Below are 23,711 nucleotides of genomic sequence, written 5' to 3' on the forward strand. Positions count from 1 at the left end.
GCCAGGCTTTGTTGCATCCCTACCCCTCTTTTCCAGCTTTCTACCCAAACATGAAGGGTCCTGAACCGAAATGTCAACTGTCCATTCCCTCCTCAGATCCTGCAGGACCTGATTAGTTCCTCCCATCTTGGAACCTCATCCATGTTTTTCTTCCTTCTGGTACACACTATTCTTATGCATAAGATAGACACAAAATGCTGGAGTAACTCAGCGGGACAGGCAACATCTCTGGATAGAAGGGGAAAGCGAGACACAGAGATATGGAAGGGTAAGGTGTGAAAAAGCTTATGCATACTAGCCAGGTTCAAGAACAGCGTCCTCCTATCACCCATCAGGGTATTAAACAATGCAACCTCCACCTAAGCTCTGAGCTTGGCATTAACTTGGGGGCATTGTATTTGTCTTTGCACTATTCGTGTTTGTTTTTTTATATCACTGAACTTATTTTTTGTTTTTTTATTATGGTGTTTACAGAGTACTATGTTTATATATCTGTTGTGCCACTGCAAGTAAGAGCTTCATTTATTTCAATTTCATTGTTCCGTTTCCGGACGTACGGCAATAAAACATTCTTGATTTAAAATAATTGGTTTAGGATAATGATTCTACACAGCTTTTCTGTTTATCTCTGTAATTGCTGCCTGTTTATTCCACATCGGGCAGTCAGGATGCTATTTTCTGCCTCAGATCCTCTGGGTTTTCGCCTTTTTATTGTTAAAAGTGGAAATAATCTTATCTGCTATTTGTTATTCTTGTGGCATTGCCCTGGGGCGCTTCAGCTGAGGTCTGGACCGCGCACGCGCAGCAGCTCGCTGGCAGGGGGAGGGGTTTTCTCGGCGCTCGAGCGAGTAGGCGACGGGGAAACTGTCATCGGGGTTTGCTCACGGCCGCCACAGCGTCGTCTGTCGGCTCCTCTTCCATTAAAGCGAACCATGCGACCTGAATCTCGACGTGAGGTGACCCTGGAAAGGGCGAGCGACGTCGAAAGCCCCTGAAAGCGCGGCGGCTGACGGAGGGAGGGACGGAGGGAGACAGGGAGGAAGGTTTTGGGGAAAAGTTCCCGGGTGGTCGCAGGGGCACAGAGATTGGTTCCGCCCCCTCCTCGACCTCCCAGACCATGAAGAAGAGCCGGGAGGACGAAATGAACGCGACACCCGAGGCGGCGATGAACCCGCGAGGCACCACCGAGAACCTGGCCGACCTCGACTCCGACGCCGGCCTTCGTGGCGATGTCAGCTCCTTGGGTTCCGACTCCGAGGTCAATGGCTTCGGCAACGGCGACCAGAAGATCGACAAGTACGGCTTCGTGGGCGGCGCGCAGTACACTGGCGAGCTGTAAGTAGCCAGGCTTCGCCCGATGTCAGGCCGACCGACCGACCGACCGACCGACCTCCATGCCCACCCTCCCCCGCCCCTCACCGCCCTCTGTCAGCCCCAGCGCCGTGGCAGACAGCAGCTTTGGAAGTTTTGAGGAACTTTCTTCCCAACATTCGCCTTCCTCTGCGCTTCAGAACATTGGGGAAGTACACAGAGGAACATAATGTAAAACACAAAGTGTCATATAGGAACTCAGCGAGCCAGGTAGCATCGGTGGAGGGAGTGGACAGACAGGGCCGGGACCCTTCTTCAGAACAGTACAGCAGGACAAAAGGACACAAAGTGTTGTAGTAGCTCAGTGGGTCGGTCAGGCAGCATCTCGGGAGAAGGGTCCCGACCCGAAAAGTCACCTGTCCATGTTCTCCAGAGACGCTGCCTGACCTGGTGAGTTACTCCAGTACTTCGTGTGCTTTTCGGCCCACAGTGTCTGTGCTAAACACGACGCCAAATTAAACTAATCTCATCTACCCACCCATAATCCATAATCCCCAATTCGCTGCATATCTATGTGCCTATTAAAATCATCCAAACACCACTTGTATCTGCCTCCACCACTACTCATGGCAGAGTGTTCCAGATCTGTGTTGTTTTAAGAAAAACTTGCCCTGTGCATCTCCTTTAAACTTATCCTTCTCACCTGTGTGGTACCTTTAATCTTTGACATTCTTACGGGGGGGGGGGGGGGGGGGGGGAGGGAGGGAGGGAGGAGGGAGGAGGGAGGAGGGAGGAGGGGAGGAGGGAAGGAGGGAAGGAGGGAAGGAGGGAGGGAGGAGGGGGGGAGTTTATGACTGTCTCCCCTATCGCCAAAGACTTGGTGTTCTTGATTCAAATTTCATGCTTTTTGTCTCCCAGTCTTCAACTTTTTCTTCCCTGGAGGGAATTTATAAAAGGTCTTAAATATTATTTTCCTGAAATAAGTGCTGACGAGATATGGTGTAGTCCAAACTTTTGACAGATGATGGGGTGAAGTAAATATCAATCGCAACTATCCCTAAAGCTGGAATTGAGGATGTTTGTTGAATCAGCGGTGATTTAGATGGAGTGACTGCTGAAAGGTAATGCCACTTTCTTGCAAAAAACAAAAACCCAAATCAAAGTCACTGGGTAGAAAAGAGATAAGGGCAAAAATAATGGGACATTTTGAGCCAAGTGTAAACACAGCCATTTATCATTGCTTAGTGGTGATCTGGGAATAAATGGCACTTCAGTCAGAAAGTCTGGAAAATGCATCCTGTTCTTGCAAATGGTGTTAGGAAACAGTAATCAATACCTTCCTGAATGTACATTTATTGACCAATTATTAACAGCTATTAATAGTATTGTAAAAGGGAGTCTTGTGAATGAATATAAATCTTTGGCATATGGGATGGAAACTAGGTTTTGTTGTAATTTGAGTGAGGATTTAAGGAAATAACATTGAACAAAAAAAGGTGAAGGATAAAAAGTTGCCCTGTGGGAAAAAATAACACCAATATCTTTTGGCCTTTGAACCTTCTGTGTTACTGTACGATGATGATTGTGGCTGATACCCTATCACAGTATCATATTCCACTCACTCACAAATCCCTTGACATTGCTTATGATGGTGCTGCACCAATAGCTGGAAAACCAGAATAGTAGAACAGATTTTTTGAGTTAGTGCTGCTGTTGAGATTGCAACCATTAATTGATTTTGCAAATGATACTATCGAAGTAGAACACAAAGTGCTAAAGGAACATGACCACAGCCAGCATCTCCGGAGGACATGGACAGGCAACATTTTGGGTCAGGACCCTTCAGTCTGATTGCAGTAAGGGGGAGAAAGCAGAAAAAGTCGTAGGGGTAGGACAAAGGACAGATTAGAGGGAGGGGGAGGGGGGTGTGGTTTATTGGCGTCAAAGCCTAGATATGAAAAGGTAACAAAAGGAGACAAGGGTGTCGGCTAAAAGAAAAGAAAATTAAATCTAAAATGTTGTCTGAGTATCTCAGTAACCTGAAAGTCCTTTACTCTCAATATGCCACTGGTGCAAGTTGTATTGCCTGGAACTTGCATTGTCAGTGTGGGTAAATGTAGGTTTGTCTGTGCCATCCTGCACCATGGGGTTATTTAAAACACACTTGTGACATTTCATGAGCAATTTGGAAACAGAAGGGTGGGACCAAAATCGATTGTTAAAAGAATTTGCAGAAATGCTATTGTGCTAGGTTGAGTTTTATTGTAGCCATTCATGTTTTTGTGGTCGGAATGTTTAAGGCATTGAATGCACCCTTTGCAGATTTATTTCTGAAGCTAATCAGTTGCCCATGTAGTAGTTAGGCCTATAATGTCAGGAAATTAATCCAAAAAATGTAATATTTCAAAATATAAGTACATGAAGGTCCAATGAACTCTTCAGCCTGCTCTGCTAGTTTGTAAGACCATTACTGGTGATGTTGACCTTGACTCTGTTTGATAACTTTATCCCATAAACCCTTGACTCTCCTATTGATTAAGAACTTATCAAGCTTGTCCTTGAATATATTTAGTGATTATATACCCTGAGTTTATAAATGTGTATTGGCTGAACCTTCTGTCGACTGCCTTGCATCACAGCATGTAACATAATATATTCCTTTATTCGTCCCACACCGGGGAAATTTACAGTGTTACAGCAGCAAAGTGGATAGCAAGAGATCATTCATTATAAGTAAAAGATTCATCAGTTTTCTGTGTGTTCTTAGCTGTTATTGTTGACTCGTCTGCTGGGAGCAGTGCTGGTTGTGCAGTCTCACAGCAGCGGGAAGGAAGGACCTATATCTCTCCTTCATGCACTTGGGGTGAAGGAGTCTGTCACTGAAGTGACAGTGTCCTGCATGGGGTGGGAGTTGTTGTCCAGCAGCGATCTTAGCTTTGCCATCATCCTCCTCTCTCCCACCACCTGCACTGAGTCGAGGGGGCTCAGCGAAACGATCGCCGAGCCTGCGTTTGGTCTCGCTGATGTAGAGAAGTTGACACCTGGAACAGCGAGATGTCAACTTCTCTACATCGGCGAGACCAAATGCAGGCTCAGCGATCGTTTCGCTCAACACCTTCGCTCAGTCCGCCTTAACCAATCTGATCTCCCGGTGGCTCAGCACTTCAACTCCCCCTCCCACTCCCAGTCTGACCTTTCTGTCATGGGCCTCCTCCATTGTCATAGTGAGGCCCAGCACAAATTGGAGGAACAGCATCTCATATTTCGCTTGGGCAGTTTACACCCCAGAGGTACGAATATTGACTTCTCCAACTTCAGATAGTTCCTCTGTCCCTCTCTTTCCCCTCCCCCTTCCCAGTTCTCCCTCTGTCTTACTGTCTCCTACTCCATCCGATCTTTGTCCCGCCCCCTCCCCTGACATCAGTCTGAAGAAGGGTCACGACCCGAAACGTCACCCATTCCTTCTCTACTGAGATGCTGCCTGACCCGCTGAGTTACTCCAGCATTTTGTGTCTATCTTCAATTTGAACCAGCATCTGCAGTTATTTTCCTACACATGTATTCGCTCTGGTTGGTCTCTGCTCTATTATAGTGGAAATTTCCCTTTTTGTTTGTATTGCGTATCCTTGGAGTTATAATCAAACAGCAGGAAACCAGGCCCTTCAGCCCAACTCATCCATGCTGACCAGGATGCCCAAGTATACTGGTGCCATTTGCTTGCATATTATGCATGTTCCTCTAAATCTTTCCTATTTATGCTGCTGTCCAAATACCTACCTCAACCAATTCCTCTGGCAGCTTGTTCCATATGCCTACCTCACTTTGTGGAAAAAGTTGCTCCTCTGGTTCCTGTTAAATCTTTCCCATCTCACCTGAAACCTATGCCCCTCATGATTTTATACACCTCTATAAGTTCACCTCTCTGTTTCCTAGCCTGCCCAACCTCTCCCTATAACTCTGTCGCTTGAGTCCTGGCAACACCCTTGCCTATTTTTTCTGCTTTCTTTCCAGCTTAACAACATCTTTTCTATAGCAGGATGACCAAAAGCGAATGCAATATTCCAAATGCAATCTCATCAACGTTTTATACGACTGCAACGTAACATCTTAGCATTACATTCTTTGCTGTTACTTATGAGGGCTAACATGCAAAAAGTATTATTCACCACCCTGTTCACTTTATCACAACTTTCAGAAATATGTACTTGTACTCTTGGGTTTACTGTTTGTAACACACCTCTGGGCCCTACTGTTCACTATGAAAGTCCTGCTCGGGTTTGATGCCTCAAAATGCAACACCTCACATTTGTCTAAATTAAACACCATTTGCCACTCCTCGGACAACTTACTCAGCTGATTAAGACCCCCCGGCAATTTTTGGTTGTCGTCTTTACTGTCAAAGATACCACATATTTTAATGTCACCTACATATTTACTAGCCATACTTTGCATATTCTCACAAAATCTTGATATGGATGACGAGAAACATTCCATATGCTGTGTCAGAGTGAAAGAGAGCTTGGTTCAAGTGTTTACCATGAAGGTCGGAGAGAAGCAGTAGCCAGAAGCAGCGAGAGCGAGTATTGGTTGAAAGTAGGTGAGTCAGAGGGAAAGAAGATTTTAAAAGAGCGCCAAAGGCCCAGATTCAAGTAATATACAAATTAGCCCTAAAGTAGGTGACAGATATAAATAAGTGCAGCTGTATCGGAGTGGCCTTGTTGAGGTGAAGTGTCTTGGTGAGTAAAGTGCGAGATTTTGGCTCGAGAGTCTTCGGTGAGGAAACTATGCTCAAAAGTGAAAAAAGTGAGAGGCACAACCAATTGGGATTTGTCTACTGAAATAATGGCATGCAAGTTGCTGCAGTGTGACTCTTGTGGGATGTCAGGGACACTGCTTGTGCCTCTGACAACTACACCTGTGGAAATTGTGTCCAGGTGCAGCTCCTGAAGGACTGTGTTCGGAAACTGAAGCAGCAGCTGGATGACCTCAGGATCATCCGGGGAAAGAGAGTACAGGTAACGTTACGAAAGACACCTGAATTAATGGGACAGAAAGTTCATGAAGGGATAAGAGAGTAAGGTCAGGTGAAATAGGAACCGATGTGAGAGGGGAGGTGAACATTGAATTAAAAGAGTTATATATAACTGCGCGAAGTACAAGGAATAATGTGGATGAGCTTGGAGATTGGTAGCTATAATGTGGGAATTTCAGAGACATAGCTGCAAGAGGATCGGAGCTGGGAACTGAATATTCAGGTTATACGTCCTATCGAAAAGACAGACAGGTGGAGAGAGGGGGTGGGGCAGCTCTGTTGGTAAGGAATGAAATTCAGTCCTTTGCGAGGGGTGACAAAAAATCAGAAGATGTAGAGTTATTGTGGATAGAACTGATAAATTGTAAGGTCAAAAAGACCCGAATGGGAGTTATCTACAGGCCCCCAAACAGTAGCCTGGATATAGGGTGCAAGTTTCATCAGGAGTTAAAATTGGCATGAAACAAAGGTAATGCTACGGTGGTTATGGGAGATTTCAATATGCAAGGTAAATTGGGAAAATCGGGTTGGTACTGCACCCCAAGAAACGGAGTTTGTGGAGTGCCTCCGAGATTAATTCTTAGAGCAGCTTGCACTGAGCCTACCAGGGAGAAGGCAATTCTGGATTTAGTGTTGTGCAATGAACCAGATTTGATAAGGGAACTCAAGGTAAAGGAACCATTTGGAGGTGGTGACCATAATATGATACCTTTTAATCTGCAATTTGAGAGGGAGATGGTAAAATCAGAAGCGTCAGTGTTGCAGTTAAACAAAGGGGACTATGGAGGCATGAGGGAGGAGCTGGCCAAAGTTGACTGGAAACGGACCCTAGCAGGGATGACGGTGGAACACCAAAGGCAAGAATTTCTGGGAATAATCTAGAAGATGCCGGATCATTTCATTCCAAAGAGGAAGAAAGATTCTAAGGGGAGTAAGAGCTAACTGCTGGACAAGAGAAGTCAAGAACAGTATAAAATGAAAAGAGAAGATGTATAACATAGCAAAGATGAGCGGGAAGACCGAGGATTGGGAAACGTTTAAAGAACAACAGAAGGTAACAACAATGGCAATACGGGGAGAGAAGATGAAGTACGAAGGTAAGCTAGCCAAGAATATAAAGGAGGATAGTAAAAGCTTCTTTAGGTATGTGAAAAGGAAAAGATTAATTAAGACAAATGTGGGTTCCTTGAAGACAGAAACAGGTGAATATATTATGGGGAACAAGGAAATAGCAGACGAGTTGGTCAGGTACTTTAGTTCTGTTTTCACTAAGGAAGACACAAACAATCTCCCAGATGTACTAGGGGACAGAGGACTTAGGGTGACGGAGGAACTGAAGGAAATTCACATTAGTCAGGAAATGGTGTTGGGTAGACGGATGGGACTGAAGGCTGATAAATCATCAGGGCCTGTTGGTCTGCATCCCAGGGTACTCAAGGAGGTGGCTCAAGAAATCATGGACACATTGGTGAAAATCCACAATGTCACAAGGAGAACGTGCAAACTGTACAGACAGCACCTGTAGTCAGGATTGAAACTGGGTCTCTGGCGCTGTAAGGCAGCAAGTCTACCGCTGCGCCACCCTGATGAAGGGTCCTGTCCCGAAACAAATAACACTTTTCCATGTTCTATTCTCCAGAGATGTTGTCTAACCTGCTGAGTTACTCTCGCACTTTGCCCTGTTTTTTGTGTAATCTAGCATCTGCAGTTCCTTGTTTCTTCTTGTGCAGTATTACACTTAGAGATTCAAGCTTTTGACCAGCCAACTTTGGGGTAGTGTTATGTGCTGGTGTTGTTTCAGAAGAAAAAACTTGAGGACAAATGCTACCTCTTTATAAATCTGAATATTGTTAGAGGGGTTCAAGGTTTTACAAACTATTGTTAAACATTGGTGTATTATTTTTGGGAGTTGGATACTGAGTCACTCCAGTGAATATTCAGCCTCTGACCTCTTACAGTGATAGTATCAATGTAGCTGTTGCAAGTTAAGTTTCTGATCACGTGATCTCATTAAAGTGGTGAGAATTTGACAGTTGTAATGCTTTTGGGAAAAGAAGTGAATAGATTATTTTTGAAGATGAGAAATGTGTGTCATTAATGATGACCCAGATACCTTCTCCAGTGTGCCAGACTGGTTTGTTACATGAGGAATTATGAATGGTGCTGAACACCTTGTAGTTATTAGCCATGCTTCCTACTTACTGTGGAGAGAAGGAGCCATGACAGGTAGAAGTCACTGTCCTAGAAAACCCACCCTGCAGTATGTTGGCCTGTTAACAATCACAACTTTTAATCCATGTATAACTCTCTAGTATCTTTGACTTCCATTTTATTCGGGCTTCTTAAAACCACACTCAATTGAATGCACATCATGTTCTCCGAGCTCGATTCGAGTTCATCTCTTGACCAGGTTTGGACCGAGACGTTTTGCTGATGCTTGAGAGTACATCAGTTTGGTAATGACTGAGGTGGTGACATAGAAACTGCAGATGCTGGTTTACAAAAAAATATCCAGAGTGCTGAAGTAATTCAGTGGTTAGCCAGTCTGAAGAAGGGACCCGGACGAAACATCGCCCATCCGTGTTCTCCAAAAATGCTGCCTGACTGAGTTTTGTCTTTTTAGTTCATGACTAACTTGGATTTATCATACATTTCATAGACAGCTTGTTTAAGGCTGCCTGACTTAAATATTTATGGTATTTTCTGCTTTATTTCAAATTTCCAGCATCTGTAATCTTATCTTTGTAACTTATCCTCATGCTCTGTTCATTTTTCATTGTTTCCCCTCTGTGCTTTGTGTTCACGCAGATCCAGTAAGGATGTATTATTTGTGAACGTTGCCTAAAAGATCCAGAATCTAGAGTATTTTTTGGAACATAACCATGATGTTCCCCCTTTTTCCTCGTCATAGAGCCTAATAGGTGGAACGCTTATGACCTGATAGAAAAGCTTTTGCATTTAATAAGGAATTTATGTTAACGAGTGCCAGGTCTCCCTGCAATTTTTAAACTGTTTTATGTGCAATAAATTACTTGTTTTGGCTATGTCTTTGACTGTTGGAGGCTTTAAGCGAACATCAATATTTACCTAGAAAGCCATTAATGTGACCTTGGGCTTGCTGTTGAGGAGATAATGAAAGTCTTTTAAAAATGAACCCAATATCGAGCTTCAGTGTTAGATAGGTCTGTACCTCGATAGAGCGCTAGAGGCTGAGGGATATTTATGAAGTACATAAAATAGAGCTGAAGGCATCTGGGAGCACCTCATCTAAAACACTTTGGCTCTTCCTCTATCCCCACTGAGGCATGATCTAATCCTAGGTTGTAAAGTGAACATAATCTTATAAATCGAGCCTGAGCTGCTGTCTTTGGGGCTATGAAGTTTTCGTATTGGTGCAGGATTTGTGTCTTCAACTTTTTTGTGTGCTAGGACATAAAAAATGTTTGTTGTTCTTTGCTTCCTTGGTTACTACTAAATAGTGGTAGATGCTTGATAAGTAAATACAATATGCACGTGGACTACATGTTGCTATCGAAACTGTTGAAGCTGGTCATCACTTTCTATTGGACATTCCGGTTTCATGTAAATGTCATATTTAACTCTTTGATCTGTGCCTTATAAAAATGTTGTAGATTTATCCTGGAGCTTTTGTAATCTTGGCCATTTGGTTTAGTTTAGAGATACAGCGTGGAAATAGGCCCCGAGTCCACGCCGACCAGCAATCCCCTTATACTCGCACTATCCTCCACCCTCGGAACAATTTACAATTTTTACTGAAGCCAGTTAACCTACAAACAGCATCTGTAGTCGGGATCAAATCTGGGTCTCTGGCGTGGTAAGACAGCAACTCTACCGCTGCGCCACCATGCCGCCCATTCAGTGTGGCTGCCAATTAGATAATATTTGTATAACAAAAGTGAGCCAAGAGTGTGCAGTGATATATTTACACAGGAGACCACTAATGTCACTATGCAAATTTTTTGGCGCTGGTAATTATTGCTTTGCTGACTGGCTGGTGGAAAGTGGATTGTTGGAAAGATTTTGTTTTATAATTGTCATATGTACTGCGGTACAATGAAAAGTTTTTTGCATGCTCTTCAATCAAATCATTTGCAATACATGGATACAGTCAAGCCATACACAAGTACAAAAGTTAGTGAAGAGAAAGATACCAGTGCAGAATATGGTTCTCAACATTATAGCGTAACAATTCCAGAGAGAATGTTGTTACGACAGCTAGAAATAGTAGTAGAATTACAAGTGGAAAAGAGATTTAAAAGAGTGGGATGATTGTATCGGATAATGGTAGATCCTCCTCTGGGACCAGCCGCAAAGAGTCACCAGTCATCGGCGCCACAAGGGCATTTTGTCTTTGAGATCATAATTCAGGTTTGGCAGGGTTACAAAAAAAGATAAGTTAATATGGGAGTAAATGTTCAAAAATAGATTAGGCTCAGTTTTACTGACATGAAGTAGATTGGAAATGGCTGCATGAAGTACTTTATCTGTCTTGGAGCAAGAAGAGGCATTAAAAAAAGATTTGAGAAATTTGGAATATTTTGTTTTCCACAGAGGCAAAAGGTGGGATTACCAAATCCACAGTCACCTGGATAACAGGTTGTGTAAAGGTGAGATGAGGCTTCGGGGCAGGAAAGGGAAACTTGCATAATGCTGCAGAGAGCCTGTGGGAGAAATTGGGAAAACAGGGTTTGGGAGGGAAAAAACGGTAAGTTTAAAAAAAGATTTTCTAGTGCATAAAGAACAAGAGGATAGCAAAGGAAAGGGAAGAGCTATTGCAGACTAGAAAGTTAACTAATGTTTGGACGCAGTGGACGTGGTTAAATTGTCTTTACAAAAGATGGATAGATGCTAATGTTGCATCTATGCGATAATCATAAGACAATGTATTAAAGCATTTAATATCTTTTAAAAATTGATACATTTCCAAGCCCGGTTGAAGTGTGAAGAAACACTGGAGAAAATTATAGGCATTGATCATAATTTTGTCGGTCATCCCAGGCTGTAGGGCTTGTGGCTGGTGATTACATTGTTTTATTTTAAATGGGAAGAATGCATAAACCAGGTAATTATAGATCAATTTGTTTAAGTTTGGGAATGGGTAATTTTTTAAATAAATTGATTTTGAAGCTTGGTATAAAAGCAGGTCTTGTTTCAAACTGAGTTTGGTTGGAATTATTTTTGAGGTGGCCAGGAGGGTCGATGAGAGCATTGCATTTGATGCATTTTGCATGGATTTTAACAAGGCTTTTGTCACGACTAGTTTATTTTAGAGATACAGTGCGGAAGCAGGCACTCCGGCCCACTAGGTCCTGCCGACCAGCGATCCCCACATACTAACACTATCCTACACACACTAGGGGCAATTAAATATTTTACTGAAGCCAATTAACCTGCCAACCTGTACGTCTTTGGAGTGTGGGAGGAAACCAGAAATCCCGAAGAAAACTCACGCAGGTCACAGGGTACAAAGTCCATACAGACAGCACCCGTAGTCAGGATTGAACCCAGGTCTCTGGCGCTGTAAGACAGCAGCTCTACTGCTACGCTACGTGGTTTTTAAAAAAAAAGCCAGGCAGCAGGCATCTTGGCCAAAGTTGGCTCAGTGGCAGGAAGCAGAGGGTAATGGTTCTCAACTGTTGTTGCAACTGAGGATTAACATACTCAACTTCAAATGATGGACCCATCATCCCAGAACCCATTTTGGTTTTGAAAGAATGGTCTTGATGCTAGATGTTGACAATTCCTTTCCCCCCACTGATACTTTTTGACCACAGATTTTCTCCAGCAATTTGTTTTGTGCTCCAGATTTCATCATCTGAAGGCTCGTGTCACTAGTTTGGTGAATTCTCACTGCCCCCCCATTGGAATACATCCTCCTCCACAAAATTGCTTACAATACACCAAGTCTGCATACATGTACTTGCAGAGCTTTACTCTGGTACTCAAATCTACAAGCAAGAAATGCCATCATACAATTTGTCTTCCTAATTGCCTGCCACACCTCTATATTGACTTGTAGTGACTTGTATACAAGGCCTTTGTGGGGGGAAAAATACTCTATTTCTGCTTTCTGTTTTTCCAGATCGTTCTCTATCTGCCATGCCATTGCTCATTCACTTAGTCTGTTTGTATTCCCTTGACACCCTTTACATTCTCTTTTTATTTTGTGTTACCAGCAATTTTGGAAATGTTTATTTGATCCCTTGGCTAAATCATCAAAGTAGAATGTGTAAGCTGATGCCAATCACCTTGAGAAAAACCTGTTTATTCCTATCTCGTTTTCTACCTGTATTTTCTTTATATTAATGATTTTCTTTCATACTTTAAGGACATGATGAAGTGTGCAGATGATGCAAAGGTTGGTCCTGTGGTTGACAGTGAGGAGGAACACTTTAGTATATTGCTATATAGAGGCGATTGATGGAAAAAATTCTCGTGGAATTCAGTCGAGAGATGAGGTTATACATTTGGATAAGTGCAAAAAAGTGAGGGAACATACAGTATATTGAAGGAACGGAAGTAATGCATGTGTACAAATCCTTAGAGCTCATAATACTGGTCGGTTTGGTGTGTTATAAAGGCATGCGAGATGTTTTCTTTGCTTCGCTAAGGTACAAGAGCATGATGAGGTTATGCCAAGGCTGCATATAATGCTAGCTAGACCACAGCTTGAGTACTGTATGAGATTCTGGACATCATATTACAGGAAAGATGAGAATGTTCTGGATGGTGCCGAGATTTATGGGGGTGTTACCAAAACCGGGGTTTTTTTTGTTGCTTATTCATGATTGTCCAGAGCTATGAGGAAAGATTACATGTGCTGTGGTTATTTTTATGTTGGAACAGAGGATGCTGAGAGGAGACATGATGTCTATAAAACGATAAGAGGGCTAGACACCAGGAGTAGTAGAGAGGACCTTATTTTTTCACCCGCGGTGGAAGGGGTCTGGAGCTTGCTTGGAAATCCTGGTCACATTTAAACAGTACTTGAATGGTCATTCGAAGGACAGTGACTTGCAAGTTTGGAGGACTAGTTTTCAAGAGAGAGTTAGATTTAGCTCTTAGGGCTAAAAGAATCAAGGAATATGGGGGAAAAAGCAGGAACGGGGTACTGATTTTGGATGATCAGCCATGATCATATTGAATGGCGGTGCTGGATCGAAGGGCCAAATGGCCTACTCCTGCTCCTATTTTCTATGTTTCTAGGACAAATGCAGGAAGTTGGGATTGGACTAAACATTGTAACTTTTTTGACTAGCTCAGGCACAATATGCTATTTGCTACCTCCTGTGCCATAAATGTTTTATATTAAAAATGCCAGGAACTTTTTACAGATATTAAATCTTTATATCATTGTTACATGCTGGTTTAGATACAGATACAAAACTGTTGAGAAAGTTCAACTAGGTAGGAACCAATGGGCACTTTTACTATTAGCTTTGTATTGCTTATCATATCATATCATATCATATATATATACAGCCGGAAACAGGCCTTTTTCGGCCCACCAAGTCCGTGCCGCCCAGCGATCCCCGTACATTAACACTATCCTACACCCACTAGGGACAATTTTTACATTTACCCAGCCAATTAACCTACATACCTGTACGTCTTTGGAGTGTGGGAGGAAACCGAAGATCTCGGAGAAAACCCACGCAGGTCACGGGGAGAACGTACAAACTCCTTACAGTGCAGCACCCGTAGTCAGGATCGAACCTGAGTCTCCGGCGCTGCATTCGCTGTAAAGCAGCAACTCTACCGCTGCGCTACCGTGCCGCCCATTATTAGGACTACTGTCTCAGCTAGTTCTTCCTCTCCAATTACCAGCCTTCCTGAACATTCTGAAGCATGCCAATTCTTCATATGATAAGCATTATGCAATATCTTCACTAAGTCCTATTAATTTACCACCCTTGCCACTGTTAGTTCCTGTTGGCATCTAACCAATGAGCATTATGTTCGTGGCTGTATGGACAAATATCTTCCCTACCAACATTCTTCCACTGAAATTCCTTCAATCTTGGTATATCATTCGATTATTGAATGGCATATTTGGTTATAATTTCTTAATTTCCCAACTTTTGTAGTTCACATTATTCTCAATTGTGAAGTATATCAGAATAAATTTTGCCTTTTTAAAGGCTCCCATATAATCGTCTTAATTGCATTACAATGTAAGGTATTGGATTGCTGAGAAATTTGGAACAATAGATTCCAACCAAACATCCGGCACATTAGTCACCTTTGTACAAGTTAGTTAGCTATAAGCTAGATCTACATTTATCTACTTTTGCTATTTTTTTCAGTTTCGGGACATATGACAATAAAACACTCTTGATTCTCGACTTGACTAAAGCATGTTAGTCACAAAATCACTAATGTAACTTTAACCTTGAAAGAGGAGGGTTAGTGATGAATTAGACCCATTATAATTGACACAGAATGTGATCATCATGTGCCATGAGTTTCATGTTGCCAGACCTCATGCTGATTTTGGCATATAACTTTCCAAATGGTCACATTTTCCCAACATAGAATCTTTAGTTCACCATAGCAATGAATTGTGTAGCAAGTTAAAAACCAAATATTGGATCGCTTTTTAATCCATCTGAAGCATTATGAAAAAAACATTGTGGACTAACAGAACTGAGTTTCAACCTGTTCTTATTGATACTTCCACTTTATATTGTACTTCTGTTGGTAGAAGAAGAAATTATTTAATGTATTGTCAACATCTTGTGGTGCAAACAGTGGTACAATAATTATAATGTAAAACTTCACAGTGGGTAGTTGAAGAGAAATTCTGAACTTTGGTCTGTTAATAGTAAATGCATTTCTTCATTTTGTCTTCAACTGGTACAACCTACTTCATACAGATTTTTAAAAGGAAGTGATATAGTGGTGGCTTGGATTTTGTTTTGGGTTGTAGTTATTTTAATTTGGATTTTTATTTTTGTGTGTAATTGTAGAATTATGTGATAAATCACGAGGGGAATAGATAAAGGTGAACACACAGCCTTTTACCCAGGGTAGGGCAATCAAGAACCAGAGGACATTAGTTTAAGGCAAGTATGGAAAATAACTTTTTATCACTCAGCGGGTGATGGGTAAGCGGAATGAGGTGCCAGAGGAGGTAGTTGCTATAGGTACTTGGAAATGTTCATGGGTAGGAAAGGTTTGGATGGATTTAAGCCAAATGTGGGGAAATGGGACTCGCTTAGATGTGGTATCTTGATAGGCATGGTTGAGTTGAGCTGAAAGACCTGCAACCAGCTGTATGACTCTGACTTTGTCAGAGCCAAATCTTCCTAAAATTTCTGGAACCCAAACTACTCTAGATATATAACTAGCCCGGACCTGTACTCCATTTTTGTTATTAATGATGCTTGGGAGAGGATGGAATTTATGGATATTAATATAATAGAAATGCTGAAATTGAGAGAAAAAATGAGATGATTATGAATCCTAGCTTTTGAGTTTCAGTGGAAATCATGCATCAGTAATTTCCTCTATTGCTCTCTTAACCCCATTATGCTATCTCACAGCTACCCCAAACAATTATGAATTCCCACCTTATGGTTAAGGTCCTGCAGCCAGTTGGTTGAATTACCTTTGCACTTTCGAAGGTATGACAAAATGCTGGAGTAACTCAGCAGGTCAGGCAGCATCTCAGGAGAGACGGAATGGGTGACGTTTCGGGTCGAGACCCTTCTTCAGACTGATGTCGGGGTGGGGCAAAGGAAGGATATAGGTGGAGACAGGAAGATAGAGGGAGAAGGGGAGGGGAAAAGAGGGACAGAGCAACTATCTGAAGTTGGAGAAGTCGATGTTCATACCACTGGGCTGCAAACTGCCCAGGCGAAATATGAGGTGCTGTTCCTCCAATTTCCGGTGGGCCTCACTATGGCACTGGAGGAGGCCCATGACAGAAAGGTCAGACTGGGAATGGGAGGGGGAGTTGAATTGCTCAGCCACCGGGAGATCAGGTTGGTTAAGGCGGACTGAGCGAAGGTCAGGTTGGTTAAAGCGGACTGAGCGAAGGTCAGGTTGGTTAAGGCGGACTGAGTGAAGTCCCTCTCTTCCCCTCCCCCTTCCCAGTTCTCCCTCTATCTTCCTGTCTCCACCTATATGGGGGTTTTTTGGGGGTGTAATTTTGATGCTTATTTAATGCTTTTGTTGTTGGACTGTGGGTGATTGAATTAACATTTTGTTCAAGATGGCCGCGCCGTTGTGTTTGGCTGCATGCCACTGTATGTTTTGTTTTTTTTCCTAGTCAGATGTGCAGCACTTTGGTCAACGTGGGTTGTTTTTAAATGTGCTATACAAATAAATTGACTTGACTTGACTTGACTATATCCTTCCTTTGTCCCACCCCCCTGACATCAGTCTGAAGAAGGGTCTCGACCCAAAACGTCACCCATTCCTTCTATCCTGAAATGCTGCCAGACCTGCTGAGTTTCTCCAGCGTTTTGTGATACCTTCGATTTGTACCAGCATCTGCAGTTATTTTCCTACACTACCTTTGCACTTTTGTGATTAACTGGAATTTCTGTGATAAATTGAATCAAAGTACTGTTTTTCTCCTTCCCTTTTAGTAACTTTTGCTAACCCCAATTACTTGGAATGATTTGGTGAAGTAATATCACTGATATTATTCCCAGCTGCGTTGCATTAAAATGGAAAGATTTGGAATCAAGACTAAATCCTTTTGTGACGTGGGTAGTTGGTGGCCATGTGGTTTCTGTGACAGTGTGTTTGCATTTTCATCTGTTTTCATGGCTCCGTTGAAGTTGCCTGTTAAATGCACTTATAACTGTAGTACACTTAACTAAAATATATTCACTTAATGTGGACCAACTTGTCGCAAACCTTGGGAATGAGCTGAAATAAAACATGACGCAAATGTTGGCAGCAACGGCAGAGAGAGAAATGGAACTAATATTTCAGTCAGTAACCCTTCAACAGAACAAAATGTAGTAATCGAATCTGGGTGTCTGACTTTCTTCCATGTTGCATGTTGTGGCAAAACCCACAAAATTAATGGGTGGGGCAGAAATGAATACTTTAAAACATGAATGGATTAAGTCTTAATTGTGTGTTGTCTCTGCTTTGAGTTCGAGATCAAAATAGTATTTTTCAAGTTCTGGAACTTCAAGCTGTGGTATTAAGATATTTGTTGGATTCTTTTATAAGATAGAGCATAGAAGAATCCCGCCAACTCCCCTGACATCAGTCTGAAGAAGGGTCTCGACCCGAAACGTCACCCATTCCTTCTGTCCTGAGATGCTGCCTGTCCAGCTGAGTTACTCCAGCATTTTGTGTCTGCCTTTGATTTAAACCAGCATCTGCAATTCTTTCCTGCGCATAGAAAAATGTAACACAGGAACAAGCCATTCAGCCCACAATGTTTGTGCCAAACACGATGCCACAAAAATCTCATCTGCCTTCATATGATTGATATCCCTCCATTTCCTGCATATCCACGTGGCTATCTAAAAGCCACTTATCCTAATCTAGCGTGGCCCTGGCAGCGAGTTCCAGGCACCCACCACTCTGTGTAAGTGAGAAACTACCTGTCCACCTATAGCTGTGCCCTTTAGTCTTTGGTATTTCAATCCTGAGAAAAGGGTTCTGTCTGTCTGTGCTCTCTAATTGGCTCTGCATAAAAGACACTATAAAAGACTGCCTCTTATAATTCTATATATTTCTCATGTCTCCCCTCAGCCTCCTCTGTTTCGAAGAAAATAATTCAAGTTTGTCCAACGTCTCCTTGTGGCTGTGTTGCCACTTTGGTGAGCGTGACCTGTGTGCAGAATTGAATTTAAGCCAGTCCCCTTTCTTGCTCTGGTTTTGGATCGAACCCCTACCAACATTTTTTTTCCCTACCAACATTCTTATTAGTTGGATAATGGGCTATGTGATAGGGGGGCTATGTGAGGATGCTGTTCATTGACTTTAGTTCAGCATTCAACACAATAGTCCCCAGCAGACTGGTTGAGAAGCTGCTGGAACTGGGGCTTAGCACCCCTCTGTGTGCCTGGGTCCTGGACTTTCTCACTGCCAGGCCCCAAGTGGTCAGGATGGGGGAACACACATCTAGCTCCCTCACCCTGAACATAGGATCCCCCCAGGGCTGCGTCCTTAGCCCCCTACTGTACTCCCTGTACACACATGACTGTGGGGCCAGGTTCAGCTCAAACTCCATCATCAAGTTTGCTGATGACACTGTGGTGGTGGGCCGGATCTCCAACAACGATGAGAAGGCCTACCGGGAGGAGGTGGCTGATCTGGCACTCTGGTGTCAGGACAATAGCCTCCTCTTGAATGTCACTAAAACAAAGGAGCTGATTGTGGACTTCAGAAGGGCTAAACATCCAAGGACGTACACGCCACTGGAGATAAATGGGTCTATTGTGGATAGGGTGAGCAGTTTCAAATACTTGGGAGTCCGCATCGCAGAGGATCTGACGTGGGCAACGCACATTGCCGCACTGGTGGGTAAGGCTAAGCAGCGCCTTTACCACCTTAGACAACTGAGGAAATTCAGAGTGTCTCAGAGGATCCTTCATTGCTTCTACTCTGGGGCTGTAGAGAGCATCCTGTCCGGCAACATTACAGTCTGGTTTGGGAACAGCTCTGCCCAGGACAGGATAGCCCTGCAGAGAGTAGTGCGTTCGGCAGAAAGCACCATGGGAACTACACTCGTCCCCCTGCAGGACCTATACATCAGGAGGTGCAGATCCAGAGCAAGCAAGATCATGAGGGACCCCTGCCACCCCAGTAACGGACTGTTCCAGATGCTACGATTAGGCAAACGCCTCCGCTGTCACGCTGTGAAAACGGAGAGGATGAGACGGAGCTTCTTCCCACAGGCCATCAGGACTGTCAACTTTTATAACCCCAGAGACTAAATTTTTGTCGACAATAATAGTAACTTATTAACTTTATTTATATGCTGTAACTGTAATTCTTTTTGTGCACAACCCGCAGGCATTGCCACTTTCATTTCACTGCACATCGTGGATGTGACAAATAAATTTGACTTGACTTGACTTGACTAATTTTACCAACAGGCTTATAGTGGTTGAGGAAATGGGGAAGAAACAATGTATTCTTCCTACGTTGTTCCTTCCTACTGAATGTATGTGTATGCAGTTGATGACTGCTTTCATTGAAGTTTAGTTGGTTCATATTCTGAATTGATTCTTTCTGTTACTGTCAGAGATAAGAGAGAGCATTTCTGTGCATTCTAAAATAAGCCTATTCCCATTATTTTGAAACTGAGGATGTAACATCTAACTTAGATTTTTTAAATGCCAGGCACACCTTAATGTGAGGTGTGGTCCTAAGGATGGGAAAAGACAAATATTGACATTCAATTAACCAATTATGTGTATTTGGAAGTTTAAGGTTAGCATTTCTAAATGATGTGCAAGCCTCCTTAATGTCACTTGGACTAGGTGAGGCGTTCTTGACGTTAATGGTTAGATGTTGAAAGGAAATGAATCTTCATGGTGGGTCTGAGTTAGTTGCCATACCCATCAGGGTATTAAAATAAATAGTCTGGTCTATCAGACCTCCCTCATTCACTGTCTTGCTCCTGTTGTACTGGCAAGCTAAACTTGCTTGTTTTAACATTTATATTTACCTTGACTTTCCCATCAGCCACACTCCTGCTTTGTCTCCCCCCCCCCCCCCCCCCCCTCACTTGACATTTAAACTTCCCTAAGTCGCACTCATAATAATGATGATTTTGATTAATTTTATTTGTGAGAGAGGTTGACAATGTTTTGATGTGACGGTTGATGATAGAATATGTGTTGTCCAAGCACTTCTGGGGGTGGAGCTACACGTACTATTTTCATTTTTAAAAACGGTTGGAGGAACTCAGTGGGTCAATAGTTTGTGTTTTGGTCCAGATTGCAGCATCTGTAGGTTCTTGTACCTGTCTTTGTCGGAAGACTTGCAACTGCGCATGGCCTCCTTAATTAGAAGTGTGGATGGCCTCTGCAGGAAGTCCAGTAGTAGCTGTGATTTAATATTATTGACTGATTATTCTAGTTATGTAATATTTCCTTGGGTCTTTTTGATAATTTTGGAAGTTTGGTTTGCCATTTAGATGGTATGTGCACTCATTTCCCAACCCTTCTGTTGTGCATTTGTTATTCTTTGAAACAGTGTTGTGATTCAAATGTAAATAAAGCTGAAATTCATTGTGCAGATGAAACCTGTTACAATGAATGTGATGGTAACATGCTTCAGGGAAACAGACGGCTTGGTGAGATGGATGGATACCTGCATCAAACTGCATTTACTAAGTTCTGATAAGGTGCTGAACTCTCTGGAAACGTCACGGTGACCGGTAATATAATCTCAACAATATTTTGAGTGGAAGTTAAATGCACATTTGTGTCCTTAACTGATAGGAAAAATTGAGGCGATTATTAAGGATGCTTAACTTGAGATGGGAGAATTGAAGAGGGGGTGCATATAATGGTGAACCTTTGCATACCTGTGGAAAACCCTCTGCTGTGCTATTCCATTTTTGTGCACAATCTTTTGAAAAGGTTAAGCCCTTGGAAAGATTACAGTTAAAGTTCATCAGGATGATTTTAGGTATGGTACAGTCATTGAGGTTATAGTTTTTTGCCATGAAATCGGGAATGGATATGAGAAATTTCTAAGTCATTTTGAGCTTGACAGTAATGAGCTAGTTTGTACTATCAGACAGTTCCTTAAATTTTTTTAATACTAAACACGAGGATAAAAAGACAGATTTATGAGAGTAAGGTATCGGAGTGCGAGATATAGTATGAGATTATAACGGATATGAAAGTAAGGGATTGAAGGACTCAAAGGTGGCATGATAGGTTACATTTTCTCAGATATGCATTGAAACAATCTGCTTCTCAGAAAGTGGTTAAGGCTTCATTGGCTGATTTGCACTTCAAGAGTTAATTTCCAAAACTTTAAAGGCACCTTCTGATAAAATGATTCTGTTTTACAAATGCAATTAAAATCCAGTATAGAGATATAGAGAGCCTGAAGAAGGGTCTCGACCCAAAACATCACCCATTCCTTCTCTCCAAAGATGCTGCCTGTCCTGCTGAGTTACTCGAGGATTTTGTGTCTATCTTTGGTTTAAACCAGCATCTGCAGTTCCTTAGAGATACACATAGAGATATTTATAGTTTGTTTCTGATACTTCATGTTAAATTGGAAAATTTCAGATCTCCGGTTTAAAAGAAAATTCATTCATGATATGTGGATGTCACTGGAAATCCTGGCATTCATTGTCCATCCTTAATTTCCCCGACATAATTAAAAGTTGACCACCTTGGTGAGTCTGAAGACAGTACAGTACCAAACTCAGTAAAGATGGCAGATTTATTAAGTTTTTAATAATAGACTTAAAATAGGTTATATGGTGTGATAGGACGTTGAGTTGAACACTTTTCCTTGTTTTACGGAGGTAAATGTGTTCATGTTTTGGCAGGTGCCTTCTGATAAAGCATTGTAGTGACTGTAGGCAGTACAAATGAAAAAGCATGGCCAATTTCATTTCATTATGTGCACAGGTCACTTCATGTGGATAAATGTGAGGTTATGTGGATAAATGTGAGGTTATCCACTTTGGATGTGGATAAATGTGAGGTTATCCACTTTGGCGGCAAGAACAGGAAAGCAGAGTATTACCTGAATGGTGACCGATTGGGAGAAGGGGAGATGCAACGTGACCTGGGTGTCATGGTGCACCAGTCATGAAAGCAAGCATGCAGGTGCAGCAGGCAGTGAAGAAAGCGAATGGTATGTTGGCATTCATAGCAAGAGGATTTGAGTTTAGGAGCAGGGAGGTTCTGCTGCAGTTGGTGAGACCGCACCTGGAGTATTGTGTGCAGTTTTGGTCTCCTAACCTGAGGAAAGACGTTCTTGCCTTAGAGGGAGTACAGAGAAGGTTCACCAGATTGATCCCTGGGATGGCGGGACTTTCATATGAGGAAAGACTGGATAGACTGGGCTTGTACTCGCTGGAATTTAGAAGACTGAGGGGGGATCTTATAGAAACATATAAAATTCTTAAGGGGTTGGAGAAGCTAGATGCGGGAAGATTGTTCCCGATGTTGGGGGAGTCCAGAACCAGGGGTCACAGCTTAAGGATAAGGGGGAAGTCTTTTAGGACCGAGATGAGAAAACATTTCTTCACACAGAGAGTGGTGAGTCTGTGGAATTCTCTGCCACAGAAGGTAGTTGAGGCCAGTAAGGTAGTTGAGGTAAGAGGAGTTAGATGTGGCCCTTTTTGCTAAAGGGATCAGGGGGTATGGAGAGAAGGCAGGTACAGGCTACTGAGCTGGATGATCAGCCATGATCATATTGAATGGCGGTGCAGGCTCGAAGGGCCGAATGGCCTACTCCTGCACCTATTTTCTATGTTTCTATGTTTCAGGTAGTTGCTCATATATGCAAATATTTGCAAGTTTTCTAGTTGAGACTTTGGAACCTCAGATTCATCTTTATCTCCCCTTAATATCCCTGCTCATCCCAGCTCACCAGCATCTGTCTCTGCAGGCCAGACACCAGCACGGTGCCACAAGTTTTTTGGACGAAATTTAGTCACCCACAGTCCAATAATAAAAGCAACAAAACAAGCAAATTACACAACCCCACCCAACGCACAAAAAAAGAAACATCCATCACAGTGAGTCTCCTCCAGTCCCCTCCTCACTGTGGTGGAAGGCCAGAATGTCTTTTCCCTTCCTCTGCCGTCTTCCCCCGCGGTCAGGCTGGTGTCGTTGCCACGTTCCAGGCCGCGCCAGCCGGTGGAAGGTCCGCAGCGGGCCGACCCAAGCCCCGCGATCCAGTGCGGTCGAACACGCTGCCGCTGTTGCTGCACGTCGGGGCAGTCGTGGCTCCCGACATTGAAGCCCCCGCCGAGCAGAGAAAAATCCCGCGGCCTATTTCAGGCCGCGCCAGACGGTGAAATGTCCGCGGCGGGCCGACCCAAGCCCCGCGATCCGGGGCGGGCGAATACGCTGTCGGAGCTCCCGATGTCGGCATCCACGCGGCCCGAGCCTATGGCGAGTCGCAGCCGCTCCCGCAGCCTCCGAGGACGGCCAGCTCCGCTGATGGTGAGTCGGGTCCGCGGGCTCTGCGAACCGGAGCCCTGGAGGTTGCCAGCTCCAGGAGTTGGGCCGATGGTAGGCCGCGGCAGGAACGGAGACCCGACCCAGAAAACAAAGGTCGGGTCTCCGTTCGGAAGGGACACATTTACAATTAAACAGTTCCCCCCCCTCCCCCCCACATACACACATAATACACAAACACAAAAACACGACATCACAACTACAAT

At 43.2% G+C, this 23,711-nt stretch overlaps 1 protein-coding gene across 1 annotated transcript in view; it reads left to right on the forward strand.

Annotated features, from left to right (window-relative positions):
* The first annotated feature begins 825 nt into the window (after nucleotides 1-825).
* The window catches only part of LOC144605913 (TBC1 domain family member 10A-like), a 75,510-nt gene continuing 52,624 nt past the window's right edge, over nucleotides 826-23,711 (forward strand). Inside the window, exon 1 of the mRNA XM_078421575.1 lies at nucleotides 826-1,335. Within this exon, the coding sequence (XP_078277701.1) occupies nucleotides 1,118-1,335 (218 nt within the window). The 5' untranslated portion in view covers nucleotides 826-1,117. The remainder of the gene's footprint in view (nucleotides 1,336-23,711) is intronic.

This window comes from Rhinoraja longicauda, chromosome 25 (genome assembly GCF_053455715.1).
Source record: "Rhinoraja longicauda isolate Sanriku21f chromosome 25, sRhiLon1.1, whole genome shotgun sequence".
Lineage (NCBI taxonomy): Eukaryota > Metazoa > Chordata > Chondrichthyes > Rajiformes > Arhynchobatidae > Rhinoraja > Rhinoraja longicauda.